The sequence below is a fragment of the Leptopilina heterotoma genome, unplaced genomic scaffold (assembly GCF_015476425.1).
Source record: "Leptopilina heterotoma isolate Lh14 unplaced genomic scaffold, ASM1547642v1 Lhet_186, whole genome shotgun sequence".
Taxonomy (NCBI): domain Eukaryota; kingdom Metazoa; phylum Arthropoda; class Insecta; order Hymenoptera; family Figitidae; genus Leptopilina; species Leptopilina heterotoma.
In genome coordinates this window covers 352,126-379,182 of record NW_025110905.1, presented here as the reverse complement: position 1 = coordinate 379,182, position 27,057 = coordinate 352,126, and the positions used below count along the sequence as shown (strand labels likewise).

Genomic DNA, 27,057 nt, shown 5'->3' with positions numbered 1-27,057 from the left:
GTAACGAAGAAGCGGATAGAATTGCCAAATTCTTTCTCTCATTAAACTTAGAGAGATTTTCTGGTACTCCAGTATGTGATTTAAATAACAAATTAATTAAAGATAATTATATTTATTATAAAAATAATTGGCCCTTTGAGAGGAAACCGAATTCTACGAATCCATATTTTCACGAAAATTAATTCACAGATAAGAGACCATGGTTTGATAGTTTTAATGCCAAAAGAAAATTTTTAAACAGTGTTACAAGGATGAGGACGTCTCATGTGTGTACGGGGAAACACTTCCAAAGGATGAGATGGACTTTGGATTTGAGTTTTGGCTATCTGCTTTGCAAAAAGCCATTTAATAAAAAAAAACATACTTATCTCTTTTAACATTCTTGTTTCTATCCCAAGCTATCCCTTTTTCATTCCTCTCAATCTCTTTTTATCTTTCCTTTTTATTCAATCTCTTTTAATAACTCTTACTTTATCGCCTTTTATCCTTTTACTATTAACTTCTTTTCCTTTCTATCCCTATTTAAATCTCATTTCATATTTGTCTCTTTTTATTCCGCCGGTTCTATCAGAGTCTAGCTCTTTTCTATTAGAATAAAAAAATCCTATTACAATTTTTTTAAAAATAAATAGTTAACAATCCAATTTGTTCTTTTTCCTTAATCTTTTTCAATAGTCTTTATTATATCCCATTGAATCCTTTTTCAATCCCCAAAGTTAACTTTTTCTACCCTTTTCAATGTCACTTCATATTTATCCAGTTTTATATCTCCCTGCTGGAGGTAAAGGGATAGAAATCCTATCTCCTTGAATATTTGTTTATCTCTGAGATGTAAAGAGATAAAGTTTATCTTTTTTAATCTATCCCTATTTTTATTACTACTATCGCTTTCTATCTTCTCTTCTTCTCAATCTTTTTGAATAACATTTTTCTTATCTTCTTCAATACTTTTCCTATCTACTTTCTTCCTTTTCTGTCGCTACTTTAATCTAAGAAAACACTGATCTCTGCTTATGACCTTCCTTTATCCCAGACTTTTCCTTTTATAATCCCTTCAATCCCTTTTTATCTCATCTTTTTCTCAACCTCTTCTAATAACCCTTATTTTATCTCTTTTAATCCTACTACTATTTACTCTATTCTCTTTCTATTCTCATTTGAATCTTAGTATTTATTTTTTCCCTTATCTTTCTAAATAACATTTGTTTTATACCCTTCAATCCTTTTTATCCTTGTACTTCTCTCTTTTTATCCACATTTTAATCTTAGTACACACTCATCACCATTTATACCTTAGGTTTAATTTTAGTCTATCACCTCTCGATTCTATTCAATCTCTTTCCATCACCTACTTTTGCTCAATCCCTTTTAATAACCTTTACTTTATCTCTATTAATTCTTTTACTATTCACTTTCTTTTCTTTTTATCCTAACTTTATTCTAATACCACACTTTTTTCTTTTTATCCCCTCGATTCTATATCAGTCTATTTATTTCCAATTCGATTTAAAAAGGGCTTTTCTTCTTTTATCTCAATAATTTTTTATGACATTTATTCTGTTCTTTTAAAAAAGAGATCAACTGAGAGATAAAGAGTGATAGAGTAAGAGATAAAAAGAGATCAATACAGTCCCGAAATTTAAAAGGTAGTTCAAGAAAAATATCTTCCAAGCTAGCGTGGCTGTGTGACATGTGTATTCGACTTGCGTCCCGAAGGTTCAGGGTTCAAGCCCTCCAGTTGAGTCTTTAGTTTTCGTCAGTTAATTTACTACTGATATCGATCCAGCCATTGAAACTACTTGAGGCAGCCAGGCCAAAACTGCCTGGCTGTCAAATTGTGCTGACTTGGGAATCAGAGGTTATGTTAACGCCTGTGTCGGTCAAGTAGTTTTAACCGGGGTCTCCGGTTAGTATAACCTTATCTTTTTCTCCGTGTAGATTTAAACAATAAATAATAATTTTATTACAAATAAATAAATAACTTGATTTGTTAAAAATAGGTTATAAATAGAAGTACGAAAACTCTAAAAATATTTTTTTTAAATAATAAATTCAATTTAAATTGTAATACTTCATAAAGTCTTTAATATTGTTAATAATATTCGTTAATTAATTCTTTATATATTAAAAAGGATAAAAATTTACAGCAAAGAGAAATAAAAAGAGATAAAAGTACATAGGTATAAAAAGAGATAGATAGGGGATAATAGGGTATAAAAAGAGATAGAAATTTGGAGATAAAAAGGTATAATATTTCGGGTATGCAAAGTGGCTATTTCAAATGGATAGAAAAAACTTTATCTCTTTCTATCCCCAAAATTCTATCTCTTTCTATCTTTTTACTTCCAGTAGGGATTGATTTAAGTAACAAAAAAGCAGTTAATGAGAACTTTTTAAGAACATTTTCTATTCTATCACTTAGGGAACGTCCATAAACTACGTAGACCAATTTTTTGGAAATTTTAACCCCCCCTCGCCCCACGTGGACGCAATTACATGTATTAGCGCCATTCCAGACAAAAATCCTGCATAATATTCAATACACCTTATTTTATTTGTCAAAACTTCTTTTTCTTGGAGTTTTCTTTTATAAAAATTATAATCTATTTAAAACAATATACAGAAATTATTTTTATGAAAAATTTGGATTTGTTAAATTTTTGTTAAATAGAATTGCAGCTTTATAAAAATTTTATATTAGAAATATTTCATAGTTATAATTTTCCGTTTATTTAAACTTCCATATTTCAAAACCTTAATTAGAACAAAATGTCATTATTCAAAATTAATGTTTCAATAACCTTTAATGTTTGAAATTTATTATTTAGAGGAATTTATATTTAATTAAATGTTTATTGAAATTAACTTTTAAATGATAAAATTAAAATTATAGAAAATTTAAATTTAGTTAATATTTATAAAACAGATACTTAATCAAATTGATTTTTTATTTAGACAAATTTTCCAATTATATGATTAATATAAAACCAAATTTCAAATTGTATGAAATTTATCTTGGTGTATAGTATAATTAAACAAATTGGTATTTATACGTAGTTTAAAATCCTAATATTTTTATTTATTCTTATTCTTATTTGTCAAAATTTTTGTTTAATAGAATTTTTTAATTAATGAATTTTATGAAATACAATGTTTATTAAATATGAATTTATTTAAAAAGAAAACATATTTGTACGGAATTTGGTCTAACAGAAATATTGTAAAAGGTGACGTAAAAATTGACGTAAAAAAGGACGTAATTTTTTGGGATAAAAAATGACGTAATTTTTTACGTTAATTTTTAGTCACTTTTTGAGTCTATTTTTTATTAAAAATTTTTTTTTATTTTCTTTGTGGTTTTCGAAGTTTTTCCGGAAATCTTTCCAACTGAAAAGGGAAAATCTGTTTTTAAACAGTAAACAATTTATATTGTAAAATAAAAAAGCAGCATATAAAATAATACATATTTTTATTGCGAAGTTAAACTCTTCCACTTTAATAAAAGGATTTTACAGAAGGTAAAATTTATTTAAATAAAATAAATAAATATTATTATTATTAAATATTATTTAAATAATAATTAAAAAATGTTATTCATTTATAATATTTAAATATACATATAGATATTTTTTAATTTTTAATTACTTAAAAAGTGTAAGAAATTAGTTTTTTATTTATTAAATATATATATATATATATATATATATATATATTTTTTTTTTAAATAAATATTTTTAATATTTTTTAAATAAATATTTTTAATATTTATATTTTTTTATATATATTTATATATATAAATATATATTTATTTATTTAAAAAATAAGTTTAAGAAATTAGCGATTTTTTATACACGCTATCGTAGTAAATTTTTTGTGCCAAATATCGCCATACTTTATTCAGTCGTCTTTGTCTACTGTATCCTTTTACTCCTAACTTTGTTAGCTTATCGTGCAGCAAATCTGAAATGAATACGATTTCAAAATTAGAAATTTGGTATAAATTATAGGTATTAAGGTGAGGTAAATTTGAAATTTCATGTCATCTAAATTAATGTTGTTTAGGTGTGTCAATGTATTTTATAATAATTACAGGTGGTTTCAAAATGCCGTAAAGGTGCTCTAAAGAGCCATTCGAGAATCATTCCTATTACAATGTGTACGGTAGAGTGGGATAAAAAAATACGTTTTTACTTTTTACACTATAAAATCGAAATTTAAATTTCCTTTTTCAAATTGTGGGGAAAAAACCATTTTGTGATTGTTTCAAAATATTTTGTTATCAAATTTTGTGATATTATATTTTTCTTTTATTTATATGACAAATACATATAATTTAAAAAGTTTTAAGCGTAAAAAATTGTATTTTATGTTCAGGTTACCTGCTTTTAATTTAGAGTCATGGAAATAAGCGGCAATTTTACGGGATTCTTTTTTTAACGGAAAATGTACGTCAATTATATTTTTTCATCAGAATTATTTCTTAAAATGGTCGTAATAATGAAACAATGCAGGGTTGTCACAGGTCAGGGAAATCAGGGAAAAGTCAGGGATTTTTATTAAAAATACTGAAAAAAATTATTAAATTTTTATAGAATTACTAAAACAATTCTAAATTTTTTGTGCCTCTTTTGTTTGCCTCAATTAACTATGAAACTACAACAAATTCTAATACAGAACTTTCAAAATATTTTTTATTTCTGACAAAAATAAATTTTTTAATATTATTTAATTATTTTAACAGTTTTAACGCAATTATCTCGATAAACAACACAATTCTTATCCCATGAAATCAATTATTTTCAAAAATTTTAATAAAATTCTTGAAAAAATTAAAATTATTCAAACAAAATTTAATAATATTCTTCTCCGAAAATTTTGTTAGGTATTTTCAAAAATTTTAATACAATTCTTGATAATTCTTTTAAAAAATTTCCCTGAATTTAATGATTTTCAATATCTACTATTTTAATAAAATTTTCCAAAAGAATTCAATTATTCAAAAAAATTGTATAATAAAATTCTACGCAAACATTTAGTTACATTCATAAAATAGGTAATAAGAATTTCACAGTAATTTAATGATATTTACCAATTTTTATAAATTTCTTCGCAATAATTCAATTATTTTTATAAAAAAAATAAAACTCATTGTTGAATTTTAATTATTTTTAATACAATTTTAATCGAATTTCTCGAAAAATGTTATTATTATTAAAAATTTGTATTAAAATTCATCCAAAGAATTCAATTACACTGCAAGCCCGATCAGCGGTCAGCTCCGGGGGTGCTCGACCGCTGATCGGGCGTAAACATATAGGACCGTACGAACTGTTTTATGATGGGCTACCATTACTTGACTACTGAATTTTTTTTTAAGGGGCCAGAGCGTCTTTAATGTATACGCTACTGCCACAACTTTTCGACTCCCTCTTTGCCCCTCGCCCGCCCCATCAACAAACGACGTAAACAAGTGACCACTGATCGGGTGACCGCTGATCGGGCTTGCAGTGTATTTAACAATTTATTGATAAAATTGTTTATGAGAGTTCATTTTTAAGAAACATTTTTATTACTTAATAAATTATTCAATTTTTGTATTTAAATAATTGAATTATGGTAGAATTTTCTATTAAAAATAATTATAAAATGAATTAAAATTATAGAAATAATTGAATTTTGAATAGGTTTCTAATTAAAATCGTTGAAAATATGAAATTTTCAAATTTTTAACTAAGAATTAGGTATGTGGAATTCTGCAAAAAGTTATAAATTATTGGATAAATTCAATCATTTTCAGGAGTAAGAAAATTCTTCGCAGAAATACTACACGGAAATAATAAATTTAGCAGATTTTACAAAACTGTTACGGAGTAGCGGATACAGCTTTTTACGAAACTGAGTTTTGTAAAATGTAAGGAATATTTCAGGATAAACTTCAAAAATATTTAGTATAAACTACGAAAGTTCTGTACTTTATCCTGAAATATTCCTTACATTTTATAAAACTCAGTTTCGTAAAAAGCTGTATCCGCTACTCCGTAACAGTTTCGTAAAATCTGCTAAATTTATTTTTTCCGTGTATTATGTTTAAAAATTTTTCTTAGGGATTCAATTATTTTCAATAAAATCTTAATAAAATTTAATAATCAAATTTTTAATTATAATTATTAACAGAGTCGTTAATTTAAAAAGTTGAAGAACATTGTTTGTTTAATTTAATTCTTCTCAAAGTTTTTAATCAAAATTATTTTAAAGAAACTAGATTATTTTCAAAAAAAAAAAAAAGAAACACTTCAAAAGAATTTAATTATTTAGAAAAACTCTTAAAAAAATTGATCTACTCTTTGAAAGAATTCAATTCTTTTCAATATTTTAATAAAATTCTTTGTATCAATTAAATTATATTAAAAAATTGTCATTAAATTTTGACAGGAAGTTAAACATTTTTTTTTTAATTTTAATAAAATTCAATAATTAAATGTTTAATTTGAATTATTAAAAAATATGATTATTTTAAAAACTTTAAAGGGGGGAACCTCCTTCATTGCGTCAAAAAATTGATTTTCTGGAAATAATTTTAATCAATTCTACAACTATTCAAGAATATACCTTTCAAATTTTAAGTCGATTTCTGTATTATTGAAGAAGTAACAAAATTTTTAAATATTTATTTTTTTCATGGTCGTCGGTGAAATGTTTACCAAAGTCAGGAGTTTTTTCTGTTTTAGCATTCAATCTGCCTTCTTCTTTCATTCAGAGTACAACTGTCAGTATAATTTGTAATTTCTATGTTGCAACCATACTTTCATTTGTTTGACATTCGTGTCACTTTATTTAAAAAAAACTTTAAACGCATTTTTCTCGAAACACCCTTTTTTAATTTTGTGAACACGATTGAGAACGCTCTATTAAACCAATCGGGCTTTATGATACCTCATTTTAAAGATAATTAAGTAATCTTCAATGTTTCATTTAGTGTTTCTTGAAAAAAAAAATTTTCATATTTTTTGGAATTTTAAAGTCAATTTTTATGCACGAAAAATCACTTTTAACTTTAAAATGGGTAAAAAAATCAATTCTCGAATTTTTTTTTAAATCGAAATGTCACATCGAAGGTATTATCCTACAGTTTAAAAAAAAACGTTGGTTTCTTTGATTTAGAAAAAAATTCAGAGCGCTAGAATGTTCACAGATAAAATGAGGCGCCATGGACGCGGTGTATATTTAAATACTAAAAATGTTTTGTTTTTTTCTCAAAAAGTTTTTTTAGACTGTCAATACATGTATTAAAGTACCCTATAAATTACAAAACGTTTGAAGTTATTTTACCCGAGAAAAAAAATCCCAAAAATGACGCATTTTTCGATCTTCTAAATGAGGTTCTTCCCCCCTTAAGGAAATTCTTCATAAATGTAATTTTCATTTTTGGTCCGTAAAGTCCGTATTTTTAAATACATTCACTGATTCGAGCTTTGATTATTTTCAAAAATTGTTATAAAATTCTTTAATATAATGAATTTTAGTATTATTTTTATTAAATTCCTTAAAAAATTAATACCTTTTAAAAGTTTTTACTACAATTCTTCTTAAAAATTATATTGTTAAAGCAACATTCAATTATTGAATAAATTATTTTTTTTTATTTACATAATCGAATTCTCGTAGAACTTTATAATAAATATTGATTTAAATATGAATTTCGGTTAAAATTTTAAATAATAATTAATATTAAAAGCATTATAGCATGATAGTATAGAAATACCTTATTAAATTTTGCAAAGGTTTCAAATTAAAATCTTCGGAAATCTAAATTTTTCGTACTTTTAACTAATAATTGATTTAAAGGCAAATGTTTTAGTTAAAAATTCTAAATTCAATTTAAATGATGAAAATAATTTTGAAGAAGTAAAATAAACGTATTAGGAATTTTTAGAGTGAATCAAAATATTTCTTAAATTTTTAGAGCAACCCTGAAAAGACAAAGTTTTTGATGTTTATTTAAAATAATGTTATATTTTGTTATTTCAAATTGAAGATTATAATACAAATATAATATTAATGCTGATTCAATGTGATTTAAATAAGAATGATAATAAAAATTAAACATGTAAAATTATATTACTTTTTCTTAATATTACCCTTTTTATATAATATTGTACAGAATATACACTGAATAAGTTTAAAAAAAGGGTTTACCAAGGGAAAATGGTTATTTTCAGACAATTCGAAAAAAATTGCAATAAACAAAACACTACATGTAATAAATACTTATTGCAATTGTGAATTAAGTCGTTTCGAATCAAGAAAATATAGATACCTTTTAATAATTGGTATTTTGATGGCGTCACTGCTTGCCGAATATCTTCTTCTGTGACATTTTTATTGGCTCTTTGTGGATTCAAACACTTTGTTCGAAGCCCTTCCCTTGTCCAGATAACAACTGCCATATCCTTAATAAATTTTGAATCATCTTTCCTTAGATGAATCATTTCCCACGTTTCAAGGCCAGTTTTAACGTTTTCATCTATATGTACCTGCAAGGAAAATAATTCTGTAGTTTATAAGCATAAAATAATTTTAAATTTACATATTTAATCAAGCTTTTCATATAACTACATATACACTATATACATACTACTTCATTTTCGATAATGATTTGTCGTCGCAGACCCTCAATTGCAATATGTGCGTTTCGATTTGGAGCATTTACTTGACGATTATTATTTCCCCGTCGAGTAACCCGTTGAGGGGTTTCCACTCGACGATTACTTCTCAGCGTTTCATTGCGTACATTTGGATTCTGGGTTTCCCTACGACGATTTCTTATCGGCGTTTCATTACGTTCATTTGGATTCGGGGTTTCTCTGCGACGATTACTTCTCGGCGTTTCATTGCGCATATTTGGATTCTGGGTTTCCCAGCGACGATTTCTTCTCGGCGTTTCATTGCGCATATTTGGATTCGGGGTTTCGCTGCGACTATTACTTATCGGCGTTTCATTGCGGATACTCGAATCTTGGGTCTCCCTGCGACGATTACTTCTCGGCGTTTCATTGCGCATATTTGGATTCGGAATTTCCCTGCGACGATTACTTCTCGGCGTTTCATTGCGCATATTTAGATTCGGGGTTTCCCTGCGACGATTACTTCTCGGCGATACATTGCGCATATTTGGATTCGGGGTTTCCCTGCGACTATTACTTATCGGCGTTTCATTGCGGATACTCGAATCTTGGGTCTCCCTGCGACGATTACTTCTCGGCGTTTCATTGCGCATATTTGGATTCGGAATTTCCCTGCGACGATTACTTCTCGGCGTTTCATTGCGCATATTTAGATTCGGGGTTTCCCTGCGACGATTACTTCTCGGCGATACATTGCGCATATTTGGATTCGGGGTTTCCCTGCGACTATTACTTATCGGCGTTTCATTGCGGATACTCGAATCTTGGGTCTCCCTGCGACGATTACTTCTCGGCGTTTCATTGCGCATATTTGGATTCGGGGTTTCCCTGCGACGATTACTTCTCGGCGATTCATTGCGCATATTTGGATTCGGGGTTTCCCTGCGACGATTACTTCTCGGCGTTTCATTGCGCATATTTGGATTCGGGGTTTCCCTGCGACGTTTACTTCTCGGCGATTCATTGCGCATATTTGGATTCGGGGTTTCCCTGCGACGATTACTTCTCGGCGTTTCATTGCGCATATTTGGATTCGGGGTCTCCCTGCGACGATTACTTCTCGGCGTTTCATTGCGCATATTTGGATTCGGGGTTTCCCTGCGACGATTACTTCTCGGCGTTTCATTGCGGATACTCGAATCTGGGGTTTCCCTGCGACGATTACTTCTCGGCGTTTCATTGCGCATATTTGGATTCGGGGTTTCCCTGCGACGATTACTTCTCGGCGTTTCATTGCGCATATTTGGATTCGGGGTTTCTCTGCGACGATTACTTCTCGGCGATTCATTGCGCATATTTGGATTCGGGGTTTCCCTGCGACGTTTACTTCTCGGCGATTCATTGCGCATATTTGGATTCGGGGTTTCCCTGCGACGATTACTTCTCGGCGTTTCATTGCGCATATTTGGATTCGGGTTTTCCCTGCGACGATTACTTCTGGGCGATTCATTGCGCATATTTGGATTCGGGGTTTCCCTGCGACGATTACTTCTCGGCGTCTCATTGCGGATACTCGAATCTTGGGTACGTTGAATGTGTGAATCTGAAAAAAATGATTATTAAATATATACACTACCGTCAGGAATTATCGGTACGGCTGCACGCGCAGGGCCCAAAAACATGCTAATCTTCAAATCACGATTTTGTGAAAGAGAAAGAGATCGTTCATGACTTTGACATATTATTTATCAAAAATAATTTTTATGAAGTAGAAAAATAATGAAAGAAAGTTAAAATATTAAATGCCCTGTAAAACGTTACAGGTACTCAGTATTTACGTATATATATGTAATTTCTACGATTAATGATATGTAACTGAAAATTTTAATAATTTATATGAAGCTTGCAGTAATCTACAAATTTGACAAAAAAATGAAAAAAATAAATTTTTTTTTGAAATTATTTCGACCCTTGCATATTTTTTAAAAATTATAAGAAAAATTTAAAACTTATATAGATGTAATCATTCAAGTCTCATCTTTAATTTAAGACCAAAAAAGTTAAAAAATCTTATTCGGTTCGTGAGATATCATTATAAACGTCCGAGCATGTTTTTTGAAAAATGCATTGAATTAGCCGATTTTAATTGCTTTTTGGCTGAAAATGCTCGGTCGTTTATAATGCTATCTTTCGAACCGAATAAAATTTTTTACCTCTTTTTGGTCTTAAATTAAAGATGAGACTTGAATGATTACACCTATCTAAGATGCAAATTTTTCCTACAATTTTTAAAAAATAGGCAAGGGTCGAAATAATTTCAAAAAAAAATTTATTTTTTTCATTTTTTGTCAAATTTGTAGATTGCTGCAAGCTTTGTATAAATTATTAAAATTTTCAGTTTCATATCATTAATCTTAGAATTTAATAATCTTTCGAATGGTATATTTGTTAATTTTCTGACATTTGTATTTACAAAAAAATCGTGATTTGATGATGGGTATGGTTTTGCGCCCTGCGCGTGCAGCCGTACTGATTATTCCCGACCGTAGTATATATATATATATATATTATATTATATTATATAGTTAACAATATTATGTTGTCATGCACATTTAAAAAAATTCCAAGCCTATTTAATCGAAGGTGAAGTACACATTTTTTTATCATTGGTCGAAATTACCGGGATCGTTTAAAATATTCTTAATATTCAATATTTCAAACGAACGCACTTTTTTTTAACCCAATTAAATAAATTTCTGATAACTTCCTATTCCAGTTACCCGTTACCAATCAGAGTTTAGCTCAGCATACGTCAACTTGTTCTTGAGAATCTCAATGGTCGATCCTTAAGTTAATATTTTGAATTTGAATTAATATTGTGTACAACAATTTTGTAAAACTTACCACTGTTTGATGCGCCATTCATTTCACCTCCAACGCCTGAAGGTGAATATCGTGAACGCTGAGGAGTACCGTCCACTTCATCAACTGCGAGAAGAGAGTCTATGAGAGGAGAAAGAGATCGTTCATGACTTTGACAATTGCCTATTTATCAAAAAAGAATTTTTATGAAGTAGAAAAATAATGAAAGAAAGTTAAAATATTAAATGCCCTGTGAAGCGTTACCGGTACTCAGTGTTTACGTATAAATGTTTAAATTATTGAAAATGTACAGATGTAACGCATTAATTTTGTAATGTGATAAATTATTTAGTCTTTTAGGGTTGTTATTTAGTCAGCATAATTAAAATATTCATTTATTTATATATTTAAAAATTTTAAATTTACATAAAGCTTATTAACATTAGGTGTCAAATTTAGACAAAAAAAATTTGAAACAATCTTATTAACAGAAAAGTAATTTTTGAAATTTAAACAAACTGAAAAAATAATAGGCAGAATGTGCTTTTTACTCAGTCAATTGATGCCTAAAAACAATTGCTTTTCTTGTTTTGTTTTTGAACGTAGGCAAAAATTGCCTGAGTAAAAAGAACATTCTGCCTATTATTTTTTTTATTAAATTTTATTGAAAAATCTACAACATATATGTATATAAATATATATATGGGACGTTTCACGTCAAACGGCCCAAAGCTGTGCCCAAAATTGTATGCAATGAAAATACAAGTTATGCACATGAAAATACTCGTCATGACATTCCCTTTCAATTGCAAAGTGGCATAATTGAAAATTCAAAATGGCGTCCTTGCTACGTCAATTTATTGAATTTGCTTAAAACTTTTTACTCGGGGGTTTTCGGGGTCGCTGATTACGAATCTGAATTCAGATTTTCAAAATTAGATATGGCGGATCCAATATGGCGGACGAATTTAAAAAAATTTATTGAATTTGCTTAAAACTTTTTACTCGGGGGTTTTCGGGGTCGCTGATTACGAAAGTTCCGTTTATATACATTAATGATATTATTTTCATTAATACGTCGAAGTACATGACTCGTTACGCAAAAGTAGCGCGAGTTCCAAAATGCCGCTACACGTGTTGCCCACTGCCCACGATACTTTTCATAACAAAATCATAAAAAGGCGTTGACACTGAAAAACTTATTTATTTGAAAAGAATGTTGAGAAACGGGTACATAAGATTCGGAACACAGATCCACTGTCAAGCGTACGCTACTAGTTGATCGCGCGGGGGTGTTCGGGGGGTCTCCCACGAATGGGGTCCAGGGGCGGAGCACCGATCAGGGAGTTGGAGGGGGCAAAGTCCCTGGATTACAAAAAACCAACTCAAAAGAATAATAACAATTTTCGACATTTCGAATAATCGCATTTTATAATACCCCAAGTCACCGGACACGTTGGGGGCGAAGCCCCCTGAAACCTAGTCATGTACTTCGACGTATTAATAAAAATAATATCAATAATGAATAAAAACGGAATTTTCACACGAGTGATCGCGAAAAGGAGGTTAGAAACTCTTAGTATTTGACAGATGCTGTGTTGCAGCTTTAAGACACGGTAAAAGTAGGTAACTGAACAAAAACATAATCACGCCTCTACTGGACGGAATTGCAACTACTCGAGCGTTACAAAAATACTCGAACAAGCACAAACAAAGTTCTTTTTTGAACTGAACTGTCATTCGCAGTATTGTCGTAACAACGTACTAAAAAGAATCACTTTACGTTGGCCTACTGAGAGACAAATAACGCCATTTTTATGATTGCGTTATTTGAACAAAAATTTCAAGCGAATTCAATAAGTTTGTTCAAATTCGTTCGCCATATTGGATCCGCCATTTTGAATTTTTAAAATCTGACTTCAGATTCGTAACCAGCGACCCCGAAAACCCCCGAGTAAAAAGTTTTAAGCAAATTCAATGTATTTTTTTTAATCCGTCCGCCATATTGGATCCGACATTTTGAATTTTTGAAATCTGACTTCAGATTCGTAATCAGCGCCCCTAAAAACATTAAAATATATTTTGACCCAATATTTATGCATTGTTTTTTAAAAGTAATTAATAAATATATTTACTTATTTTCGAGTTTAGCCTCTTCTAATTGACGTAGCAAGGACGCCATTTTGAATTTTCAATTATGCCACTTTGCAATTGAAAGGGGATGTCATGACGAGTATTTTCATGTGCATAACTTGTATTTTCATTGCATACAATTTTGGGCACAGCTTTGGGCCGTTTGACGTGAAACGTCCCATATATTTTTTCTAGAATAGTTTTTAGTACAAAAAAATTATTTCAAATTTTTTGGTCCAAGTTTTACGACCTGCAGTTTCTAAGAAGAAAAATTACTCATTAATACCTATAAATAATTCTCTTACTGTAGAAAATAACCTTCAAAATAAGCGTAAGATCATTAAAAAGCGATCATTATTTTTGAAGTTATTCTAATTTTTGTAAAATATTGAAAATTATTATTCTTACCATCATCTTTCTCTGAACTTTCGTCGCCAGTTTCCTCGACAATACAACGCCGTTTTTTTGATTCTGGGCCTTTTTTATTCTTTTTTTTACTGCAATAATATAAAATGCATATTATAATTGGGGCTTCACACGAGACATTAAAAGTCTTGGTCACGTCTCGATTTTCAGTATAACGAGACAGAGACAACAGAAAAAAATTCGAGACGAAATTGAGACTAATATAAGTTTCGGATTTTCAACGAGAGTCTCGTACATACTAAAAATTAAATTAATCTAGAATTTTCCTAAATCTAAAAGGCATTACATAATGATTCCTCTTTAATTTTAAAAAAAAGATGAGGTCATTTATTATATTTTAACTAATCTAAGAAGACAAAGTTTTGTTAGCATCATTTTAAGCTTCCTAAAGTTAGAATCAATGTTCAGCATCAAAAACTATTTTTTTTCTCTTTTTGATAAAATTTAAAAAAATTTCGCTTCTTCTATTCACCTAGAAAGTAAAAAAATATTCAGTGATATTTTCCGGTTTCCTATACAAAAAAATTTTTCGATGCGCAGCGTCGATGTCAACTTCACTCCCTAAATCTGAATTAGTAGTTTTCTACTGATGAAATAGTGCGGATTTGTTTACCAATTGAATTAGTGACATTTTGACTAATTTTTAGTACTTTTCTACTAATTGCTAGTAGAAAATTACTAATTCATTAGTAAGTCAGTTTGCTAATTTGAGATAGTAAAAATTCGTCTTATTAATTAAATTTATAGTTTTCTACTAACAAATAGTAGTTTTTTACTAAAAATTAGTCAAAACTATTTTTAATTCAAATTGGTAAATGCATCTGCACTATCTCATTAGTAGGAAACTACTAATTCAGATTTATAGAGCAGGGACCTTGATTTTGAATCAATTCGATTGAGTCCCATGTCAGCGTGAACCGGAAAACGTTCAACCAATAAGAATTTTCTTTTAGAACGATTTCCATTGAATCGGAAGTTGTTATTGGATAAACGTTTTCCGTTTTCATGCTGACATGGGACTGGCCTTTTAGGCTTCATCTGATTTAGAAGCATAATCACAAATTATTTAATATATAATTTATTAATACTAACATGTAATGAAATTATGTTTGATCTTTTTTAAAGTAAAACGGGTGAGTCGATTCATTAGTTTTGATTAGTTTCCCTATTGAAAATCCCCACATGGAATCCTATATTAAGGGGTTACCCCCACTTGCAACTTTGAAAAAATCGATTTTTCTTTTATTGCATTTTTTTGAAGCATAAGTAACTGAAAGTATGTCCTGAAAATTTCAAGTCAATTCCAACAAAATTGACTGAGATATGAGCTTTGAAAGAGACGAAAGAGACTGATATATACTGATTTGTATATACATATATGCATCGATAAAATGAATATCTTTTTTTTAATTACCACCATGACTTTTCAGCCTACTTCTGGAAACCAAACTATTACGTACTCCCACTTACCGGAGTTGATTCTATGTAACTTTACAAAAAAATTATTTTCTTCGTGGAAACTGAAATTGAAACTTTAAACGCGTTTTTCTCGAAATGGCATTTCTGAAGTCGGTGACCAAGATTACTCAAACACTAATAAACCGATCTTCTTGAAATTTTGCAGGCTTATTTAATACATAAAAATGTAGTCTTTAATCGTTCGATTTTCTTTTTCGAAAAAAAATGTCCGTTTTATAGCCAAAAAACGGACGTTTTTTTTCGTTAAAATCGAACTTTTAACTTAGACTGTCAGCCATTTTGTGAAAAATAAATATTTTTTTAAATCCTTCGATTAAAGACTAGTTTATACTCATATTTGACTAAATTTATCCACATTTTTTGATTCCGATGATTCACTTCGCCGCAATGTTGGTCACCGCAAACCGTATAAATAAAAATATTATTTCGTTGACGGCAGTTTGACACTTAACTATGTAATATTTTTTAACAAAAAAATTACTAAAAGTTCTTCAATATGTGTTCTTTAAGATGATATAGTTATAGATTAAAAAGGTTTTGTAGTTTTCTTTAAAAAAATTCATAAAAAAGGCTTATTTTTTTGCGCTACAAGTGGGGGTAACCCCTTAAAAACCATGTAAAATCCCTCTTCCATAAAGAAAACTATATGGATTCCCATGTAAAATCGTATGGGAAATGTGTGATATAAAATCCTATATAAAATATTACAATTTTCTGTATATTAATTTGTTTTTAAAAAATTGCTTTTTACTTTAAAGTTTATTGACGTAATATTTATTTAAACCTACAATATATTGTTATTTTAGATTTTAGCATTCGTAACGTAGGGTTTACTTGCGATTCAATTAGTTCGAATTAGATTCTACATAACTCTAAAAACTGGTGGAAATTTTAAATTGATTTTTAATAAGGGAGATTGGGGAATTGTGGGCCACACTTTTTTTAGCTCAATATCTTAGGAGGTATAAACTCACATATATCATAGTAAGTTTCCCAAAATTATCACTTACCTTAAAGAAATTTATGTTTTACCAAAGAATGTAATTTTATGATTTTTAAAAATGTTGGGGAATTGTGGGCCACTGCCTAAATTGAGTTCAAAATCAAAAATAACGATGAAATATATTTATTAAATGGTTAGAAATATTAAATATGTTAAAAATGGTTAATTATTAGCTTAAAATTAGAAAAGAGAAAGTAAGAAAATTAAATTAATCGAAATCACAATTAATTAATTACAAATTTTTAAGTGAACATCTTTATCGCATGAATCGCATTAAATCCAATTGTTTTATAGTAATCTTATGTTTAAAAAACGTCTGTTAGACACGATACGTCTTTGAGACGGATATTGAGATCTTAAGGACGTCCTAAAGATGTTTTTTAAGACAAGCCATGTCTTCGTGCTTACTTGATTTAATAAAAAAATGTTTTGAGTCTTATTTTTAAGCTTTACATAGATTTATGTCCTTAAATCGTATAGTTCAGTGGATTCACCCATATAGACACCTGATAAAAAGTCTATAGAATCTGCTTCTTCATATACATATATGTAATTATTTTTATATAAAAAGAGTTTTTTTATTAGCATCATTAGATGGAGTAGTAAATTTTCTTACAAAAAATGACTTTAGAATCAGTAAAAAGTTCTTTCAGAAATAAAGATTAGTTTTCACATTACTTTTCATTTATATTTAAATTTAATATGCAGACCAAAATAATTCACTAGATTTAACTATGATTTCAGATCCCTATTACTCTTACTATTTTTCAAATTATTGTCATGAATTTAATTGAGGGCCTGGAAAGCACAACCGAAGCTGTGCTTACTCTGCTTTCCATGCCCTCGATTGAAAAAATATATACCTTTGAAATATATATATATATATACCTTATATATACCTTTGAAAAACATATACCTGTAGATCCTGAAAGAGGCTGCACTGAATCAACACTTTCGGTATCTAAACTCTCATCTTCATCAGATTCTTGGATAATTTTTCGTGTTTTAATTAATTCTAATCGGTTTTGAAAAATTTTTTCATTTGCCTGTTTTTTTGCGGCATCAGTTGGAAACTGGAGTTTTCTTTTAACAGGCTGTAAAAATAGTAAATTATATATACATATACAGTCGGGTCCCCATACTGTTAGATTCCAAACTGTTATGTCCTCAGTAGTGTTATGTTTTTGCATAACCTCCAAATTCAGAAGTGTTAGGTGACGTCACGTTACGTCACTAATTTTCAGGGCCGTATTCTTAAGACAAAGGAAAAGGGTGCATATACTTCTAGGCCAAACTTGAGGTGTATATATTTACGTTCCTGAAAGGTGCCCAGTAAGCATAATTTGAGCACATAACAGAACTGAGTCTGGAGAAGTGGGAAATTTCTGAAAATGTAACAGTATGGGGACCCGACTGTATATACAAAACATAGCTTATTAATGTATAAAGACGCAAATATTTACAACCGAGCTTGAGAAAAAAATTTAAATTGTACTTTAACTTTATATTTCTTAAAAATATATTGGTTTGAGTATTACAAAATAAGTTGTTTACTTAATTACAATGATATTACAATGATACAATGAATATAATAACAAAAAAATTTATTCATTTAAACGATTGAAAATTTAAGAAAAAATAAAAGATAAAATAATTTGAATTTGGCTCGAGTTCGGACTGATTCCACTCGATAACTCTACTAGAAAAACGAAAAGCTCGAAAATACTCGATCGAGCATTTTGGACACCTCAAAAATAATGTACTAAAACATATTGAAAATAATTTGTTTTTTACAGCAGTATACAAAAAAAGTAATTATAAATGTTTAAAATATTTTTACCTGTTTTTTTTCTTTTTTTCACACTCTGATGAAGATGAAAAACTCAAATTTTTTTGACTTGGCATTTGTACACGTTTGGATTTCTTTTGTTTATTAATGTGGTTTACATCAGCTACAATAAAAATATATTGTTGAGTTATATGTAAAAAAAATTTTATTTTAATAAAACTCTCTAAAGAGATTAATCAATTTGAATCATCTTTCACTCTTTTTAAAAATAGTAATGAGTAGGGATTTAGGAATAATAAATAAATTGTAAATTGAAAAAAAATCAAAATTTATATAAAGAATAAAAATTTGACTAGGGAAAACCATCTAAGTTAAACTCAACCAGTATAAAAAGAAAAACTTTCAAAAAGTGGAAATACAATATATATGACAGTTTAATTTGTGATGTTACTTTACGAAACGTCGGATTCCTATAATCACTAACTAATTTTGAATATATATAACAATAAAACTCATTTTATAATTTAATTCTTCTAAAACATTTATATATCGGTAAAAAAAGAAATTTATCATTTCACTTATATATTCAAAAACAATCTTGAATATAAAGTTAGACACAAAATAATCAAAGAATCCGACACATTGAAAAGTGACTGAAAGTGACTACACTATGCATCAAGTAGAACTATCTTTGAGGCAAATGGTGTCCACTATTTGGCTTGTGTGGAATTCAGCATAAATATAAGATGTTACTATTTATATTTACTTAGCACCTAGCAGCAGAATGTAACCACTGCGTAAGAAATCATTGGGCCCTTTATTCCCCAGCGACCACATTTTATATTTTTTTCTTTTTATAAAATCGTTTTGATTTTTCGGCGAAAAATTTTCTATACACGACACGGGCACATTTCTCTTCTCACCATTACCGAATAATGCATATGCAAACTCAATATTTTGAACTGACATTTTCAGTTGCACACTTTTTTTATTCCAATTCAATTTAGTTCGTTGCTTGGGTCCAACCGTCAAAGCACGAACCACGAAGTGAATAAAATTATATAGAAACAGAGCTGCCAGGCACCCTCACCAAACGCAAGTGCGCATGCCTCACGCCTCCAATTTTAATTGATGGAAATTTTGGAATGTTTTAGTTTACAAGGAATTGTAAATAAGAACGAAAATGTCCACCAATTAAAATAGAAGCACGAGGCATGCGCACTTGCGATTGGTGGTGAGGGTATCTGGCAGCTCTGCGTCACAGCTCAATTGCTTGCTCGTCTAACCTAACCTAACGTTACCTCACAAGTAACAGTTCCTTAAGGCCAACGCAGAATAGATCTGTAACCGGAACCGCAATCGTAAGCGTAACCGTAAGAATGAGTTAGAGAAGGATAGGTATATTGTTTATCCTTCTCTAACTCATTCTTACGCTTACGGTTACGATTGAGGTTCCGGTTACAGATCTATTCTGCGTTGGCCTTTACTACCATACAATTTTTGATTTTACAAGTATTTTATTGAAAATTCGTCATGCAAGCTCGATATGATGTGAATTTTGAATGAGTGCGTTTAAAATAATATTTTTAAACTTAGTAAACTAAGAAAAGTAAATATGTGTTAAAAAGTTGTGAAGTCTTGCATACCCTGTAAAAAAAAGTATTGGGAGGTACGGGATTCCGTATTGCAAGTGCCAACCTGGCAATAAAATTAATACATAATATTAATATGTTATTAATAATAATTAATAACATAAAATTTATATAACAAATATGTCATTTGACATAGAATTAATTTAACATATACATTTATTTCATATAAAAATCATTTAGCATAATTTCCATTTAACGTAAAAATACAATTGACTTGAATTTTATTTAACATAAAAATCACTTGACATATATTTCAATTGACATAAGTTTTATTTGACAGAAAATTAATTTGAGGTAAAATTTGTGTAAAATATACGTCATTTGACGTAATATATTTTATTTTGTTCTATAATTCATTTGTCATAAATTTAAGTTGACATAAATTTCACTTGTCATAAATTTAATTTTATATAAATGTCATTTAATATAATTCTCATTTAACATAAATTTCATTTTCATAAAGTCCATTTGACATAAAATACATTTAACATAATTCTCATTTGTCATAAAAGTCATTTAACATAAATTAGATTTGACATAAAAGTCATTCAACAAAATTCTCATTTGCAATTAAAATCATTTTACACAAATTTCAATTTACATAAAAATATCGGCGCAAATTAATTTTACGTTAAATAATAATTATGTTAAATAATATTCACGTCAAATGAAATTTGTGTCACGCTAATTTCATGTCTAATGATATTTATGTCAAATGGATTTTGTATCAAATGAGAATGACGTTAAATGACATTTATGCCAAATGAAATTGATGTCAACTGAATTTTATGTCAAATGAATTTTGTAACAAATGAAATTTACGTTAAATGAATTTTATGTCACACTGAGAGAAATGGACCCAAGTTAATACAACCAGAAAAAAGTGGTTAATGAAATGCAGTTACTGGACCAACTTAAAATTGTCTTTGTAACATGTTTTCTGGTTACAGTAACCAGAAATTTAGTTATGTTAACTAAAATTGCCAAAAAAAACAATCCTAGTTGTGACAACCATGATCTGTGGTGAAATTTGTCTTCAACTACGAACACATGTTATAGCACAACTTTAGTGAAAAGTTGTAGGAAAATGAAACCTGGTTGTAGTAACCAGTCAATTTGTTAGATTTCAGTAGTTGGGAGCAAGCGCAGTACGTCTTTATACTGTCTGCTATAGTTTGACTTTTAACACAACGTAGAATGCACTCATCAAGTTTTTATTTTAAAGTATTTTATGGTTTTCCATCTTTCTTCTTATTAACAAAAGTATGTAAAGTAAAAGTGAATATGATGCTGTTGATGTAAATCTTTTTACTTATTTTAGTGACAGTATTGTTGACAATTAATTAGATAAATCCAATTAATGATTTCATATAACCTATATGTTTTTAACGATTTTTAAAATTATTTTTATGAAAACAAAGGATGGACTACATTATTTATAAGTATTGTGAAAATAAATTCTAAAATAAGAAGATGAAAAAATATATAATTTTAACCTCTTAATCATAGATAACATATTGTTTCCTGTTATAGCTTTACATTCCCATCCACAATTTCAGTGTCAACCATGATCCTGGTTACTATAACCAGGAATTAAATTTATATTAACCATGTTTTATCGTCAAGACAACTATGTTCAGTCATGTTCGAACAACTTGAATCGTAGTCAAAGACGTTTTTCACCACGAAAATTTGGTTGTATGAACCAGGAATTTCTCTCAGTGCAAAAGAAATTTATGGTAAATGATTTTTATGTGAATAGAAATTTATGTTACATAATTTGTATGTCAAATGTGAATTAAGTTACCTGAGTTTTATGTAACATAATATTTCTGTTAAATTAATTCTATGACAAATGACATTTATGTTAAATGGTTTTTGTGTGCAATGCAATTTACGACTAATAATGTTCATATTATGCGAATTTTAAGTTAAGTAGTTTTATATCTAATAACTATTTGTTTAAAAAAAATTTCGGGATGTAAATTTAGGTTTCAGAAATCCAATATTTGTTTCATCAATATTTTACGAACAAAGTTTTAATTTTTAAAGTATTATTTATTAATACGCACTTGCATTTACCTAGTGTTCGGCAATCATGTCGATTGTCCAACAAAACTATTAGGGTGCACCTATTATCGGATTTACTAGTTTATTCTTATAAAAAATAAAAGAATTTAATAATTATTTAAAGTATTATAAAATTAAACTATTGAGATGCATATTTTAAAAGAATTAATACGAAACTTTAATTTTTACACTAAAGAATTTTACTTTTTTGTCAGTCACTGTAACCAAAAATTTAACACTTTTATACAATGTTTCAACATCCAGAATGACTTTAAAAAAATTTATTTACTTATTAAATTTATTTTTTTTGGATACTATAATGTTTAATAATATATTTAAAAATATAGGTATGTATATACCTTCGTAAATACAAGCACAGTATTGTTAAACTTTATAATACCGAAATCTGCTGATAAAACAGGTGCATTTACCTTCAAAAAATGTAGAAATATATATTTTTTTTAAATCATAAATATGAATTGAAAATTGACACATTCTTGACTTACTCGATTTTTAATCCTTTATAACCCTTGGTGCAAAACGAAATCCTATGACAAATATCTAAAATTTTCTTATATTCAAATCTGCTTTACAAAGTAAAAACCTAGTAACCACTTTTTCCATATGGTCGAAGTTCACTTAGATTATAAACAAAACAAAAAAATTATAATTTTTACTTTGTACAGCAGAAATGATGGTATAAAATCATCAACTTTCATGATGAATGATTAAAGAATTTTTTAAGGCATATTATTATTGAACTTTTTTTGTACCGCTAATCGGGTAAATTTAACACAGAAAAATGCTACTTTTGTACTTAACGCTTTTTGAGGTTATGTTGCACCCCTTTTTAAGTGCGGCTTCTTCTCAATTTTTATTATTTTCTCTTATATTATACGCAATAAAAAGTTGTTGCACTACATATACCTCATTACAGCTAAATTGATAACAATTATCTGCAATATTGTGCGAAATTTATTCCGACTTTTACGACTACACGAATTTTTTTCTCTTAACTGACAAAAAAGTACTTTTACTATTAGTACTTTTGTAGTTAAATTATGGAAAAATGTATATACCAAACGGCAAATTAAAGCATTTCAATACAAATTTTTGACTAATTAAAAACTAACCATCGGTGCATTTTAAAATTTGTTGTTCATTAAATCATTAAAAAATTATATTTTAAGTGAAAGATTATGAAATTTTTAATCCAAAAGAAATTTTACTTCGACATTTTTGCTATTTAATGTTTTGAATACATCAGTTAAACATTTTTTTTCTGACAGTTAATATCATGAATGAGTGGCGAGGCTACAAACGGTATTTAGATGCAGGATCAACTGATTCTGTTCCTTCTTCATCTTGGTATAGAAGTCGCAAAAAGTTTTTAGAAGAGGTAAACTTTTTAATACAACTTTAATACTACTCCTACTACATTTATGTAATTTTGAATTCATTTGAATTAGATAAATGAAGATCATTTGGTAGAAAGTCCTTCTAATCAGGGGAGCGATACTGACGAAACATCATCTAAATCTTCATCAGAAGAAAATCAAATGGAGGTAGATTTTGATGAGAATATAGATCTTTTAATGGGAAGTGTTAGCACTGAAAATCTTTCACAAGTAACACATGATGTAAGCAATTTTTTATACGTTATTGTTTTACATTAAATGCTATCAATTTCTAAACAACTTCCAAAAAAGTGACAAAAAATGTACGTAGCTTTTTTAAAATCGGTTAAATAGAATTTGATTTATGTTGATTACAAATTACAAAATCATCGATACCAGAGAAACGTGTTTAAATAATGAACTCTTAAATGCACCTATTTTTTGTTTATTATATCGAATATTAAAAATTTATCTTCATTAATTATACTTTGACATGGAAAGTATTTGCACTTATTATAATATGTTTTCAGGAACTAGTAAATACTCAACTTGATTCACTTCAGAGAAATGAAAACAGTATCGGTTATATTCATCAAATTGTACAAAATCTGACAGAGGATATTGACGACATTGAGGAAAAAAATGACTCAAAGTTTGTAGAGGTAATGTTCGAGCAAGAAATTTGTGTTCGAGAAATAAAATTAAAAAATGATTTTTTCGGTTTTAAAATAATTGGTTGTCTTGATGATATCATGCTTATTAGTAAAGAAAATTTAAAGACATGTGTCCCTAAGTCATAAAATACTCATAAAATACTGCTTAGGTTGAGTTGAAATTTTTTTATGAAGTTGAAAATATGATGAGAAAGGACCGTGAAATATAAAATTGTGATATATTATATATAATAACACAGGTCGACAAAATTTTGGGCCCTGTCAGAACCGAGGACCGGACCATAATTTTCTTTTAATCCTTGCTTATAGCATTTTAAATTTCTCTGCAAATTTTTAGCTCAATCCATTCATTATTTTACGAGAAAAGTTGTGGACAAATTAACATTACAGATCTAAGTGTTACACTCAATAAAATATATGCTTTCCTTCCGGTTTGGAGAACTTTTTGAAAAGTGGTGTGCCTTCTATAAGAATGTTTTAAGTCTATGGACTTAAACCACAGACTTAAGCCATAGACTTAAAAAATTCTTATAGAAGGCACACCACTTTTCAAAAAGTTGTCCAAACCGGAAGGACAGCCTATATGGTATTGAGTGTACATGCTCTTAAATTCGCAGAAAAACAAGAAATTTTAGCACTTAAATATACTGATTTCCTTTTTCTGTAAAAATAAATTTTAGGGTAAAGTCCCATGCGTTTTTGCGTTTTGTATGATAATGAGTGTGATAGAGGTAGAGATATACCCAGATAACAATCGTGCGACGCACGTACTCGCATCCAGCATGCGAGTCACCGAATTCACTCACGCAACCTTCACGTAGCCTTCACGCAAGATGAAAAAAATGTGTGCCTGCGTATTGAGTGGCATCAAGAAGACTAGAGACAGGAGGTAAAACTTCGGTAGTGGGGGTATGGCAATGCTGAGTCGCTCAGCTGATGTATGGTCAGGCGTTTACTTTCAAAAAAAGTTTTCGCCGCAATAGACCACACGGACTTCTGCGCAGCTACACACGTAAACACAGGAAAATATATTCTATACAAATACAATATGAAATATAAGTGTTTATATTTTCAAACATCTTTTAGTTATTAAAAAAACAAAAAAATGTGTAAACTGTAGCATGAAGTGTATTAAAAGTTAACAAAAAGTAATAGTCATAGTGTTGTGTAGGTTTATCTTTCTTCTTGTTACAACTTTTCACACAGCACGTTTTCGGAATTTTTAACTATTTGAATAACACTTAATTTAATAATCACTCACATTATTTCTATATATCCGTTATGACACACATTGTCAATTGTGTCTCGATTGCACTTTAAAGTTAACCTCAAATTAAAATCATATCATACACATATGTAAAACGGTAAAACATATGGTATACAAGAATTTGAATGTGTGAGTGATGTGCAGAAGCACCGCGCCGGCGACTTTTCGAAACGAAAAACGCCTGGTTAATGAAAGGCTTTTGACTCATCCCCACTACCGAAGTTTCACCTCCTGTCTCTAGCCTTCTTGAGTGGCACAAAGGTAGCACTTGTGCTACCTTAGTTTATCGCATGCGTGAAGGCGTGGTGTGTGGTGTAACACCTTACAATCGCGTTCTCGTAATAATAAATATATTATATTTTTATTAATAATATAATTATTTATAAATAATATATCTTTATATTATTTATAATTTATAAATTATAATTTATAAATATATATATATATTATTAATATATTTTTATCAATATTTATATTACAATATTAAACAATACATTTTTATGTAAATAAAAACAAATAAAACATTTTTAATACATTATATAAAAAATAAATAAATTTATTAAAATTTAAATAAAGTAACTAAATTCTTTTATAAAAAATATTTTATTTATTCATGAAAATATTTTTAAAAGTCGAAAAAACTAAATTCTTTTTTTGGAAAAATTTTTCTTAATAAAATACATATAATTTTTTTTAATTCAATAAAATAGTACAAAGAAAATTTTAATACATCTGGTCAATTACACGTGAGATTTAAGTCGACCTCTTAAAATCGGCCAAAAGTATTTTTTTCTATTCTGTATCGAAAAAAAACAGATTTTTTTTTGGGCCGGATTTTTTTTTATTTTTTTCTTAATTTATTTATACCTTATAATATAAAGAAGATTTTTCAAAAAGTCCCGAAATGGGCCTGATGTGTTAAATGAGTTTTAAAACTCTCTAAATCTGAATTAGTAGTTTTCTACTAATGAAATAGTGCGTATTCGTGTACCAATTGAATTAGTAACTGTTTTTACTAATTTCTAGTAGTTTTTTTTACTAATTATTGGTAGAAAATTTACTAATTTGAAATAGTAAAAAATTCCTGCTACTAATTGAATTAGTAATTTTCTACTAGCAATTAGTAAAAAACTACTAAAAATTAGTTAACTTTTTAAAACTGTCTACAGTATATAATTTTTAATCTATTTGAGTGTTCTTTGTTTTAAATTAAAGGTTCTGACAGATTAGCTCAGTCGGATAGATGCCTGGCGTTGGCGGTCGTTTAAGGACCAAGGGTATAAGTATCCTTGGTTCGCGCCCACTTGGCTTGGTATTTTTCCGGCACGTGAGACAATCTGAGCGGGAGGTTTGACGTCGAGGTATAATGATGAGCACCGTCGATTATTGTCCGGTACACACCATTAGAACTCGACTGTCGATAAACCGGTTGTACTCAGGAGAGGTTTTCTACAGTTTTTCTCTTCTCTGGCGAGAAAACCCATTGACGGGTGGTCCAGGCGCAATGCGAGTACTCCTAATAAAAGTCGGCTGTAGACGCAAATTAGGTTAATATATAGAAAATTTATGTAGAATGGTTATGCTTAATCCAAAAAAGTATTTCTCGGGGACTCTTGTCGAAGTGCGTAAGGCCAATAGGGCAGGAGTATGAACAATAATTAAAGGTTCTACGCTGTAGACA

At 28.9% G+C, this 27,057-nt stretch overlaps 1 protein-coding gene across 1 annotated transcript; it reads right to left on the bottom strand.

The window, feature by feature from the left end:
- Positions 1–3,826: 3,826 nt before the first annotated feature.
- On the bottom strand, positions 3,827–19,345 carry LOC122500468 (serine/arginine repetitive matrix protein 2-like). Its single transcript, XM_043609407.1, has 8 exons — positions 19,083–19,345; positions 18,368–18,479; positions 17,444–17,621; positions 14,028–14,116; positions 11,529–11,627; positions 8,636–10,227; positions 8,318–8,534; positions 3,827–3,960 (listed from the first exon to the last, which is right to left on the bottom strand). Exons 5-8 carry the CDS (start codon positions 11,548–11,550, stop codon positions 3,827–3,829), a joined length of 1,965 nt encoding a protein of 654 aa, XP_043465342.1. The 5' UTR covers positions 11,551–11,627; positions 14,028–14,116; positions 17,444–17,621; positions 18,368–18,479; positions 19,083–19,345.
- Positions 19,346–27,057: the final 7,712 nt, after the last annotated feature.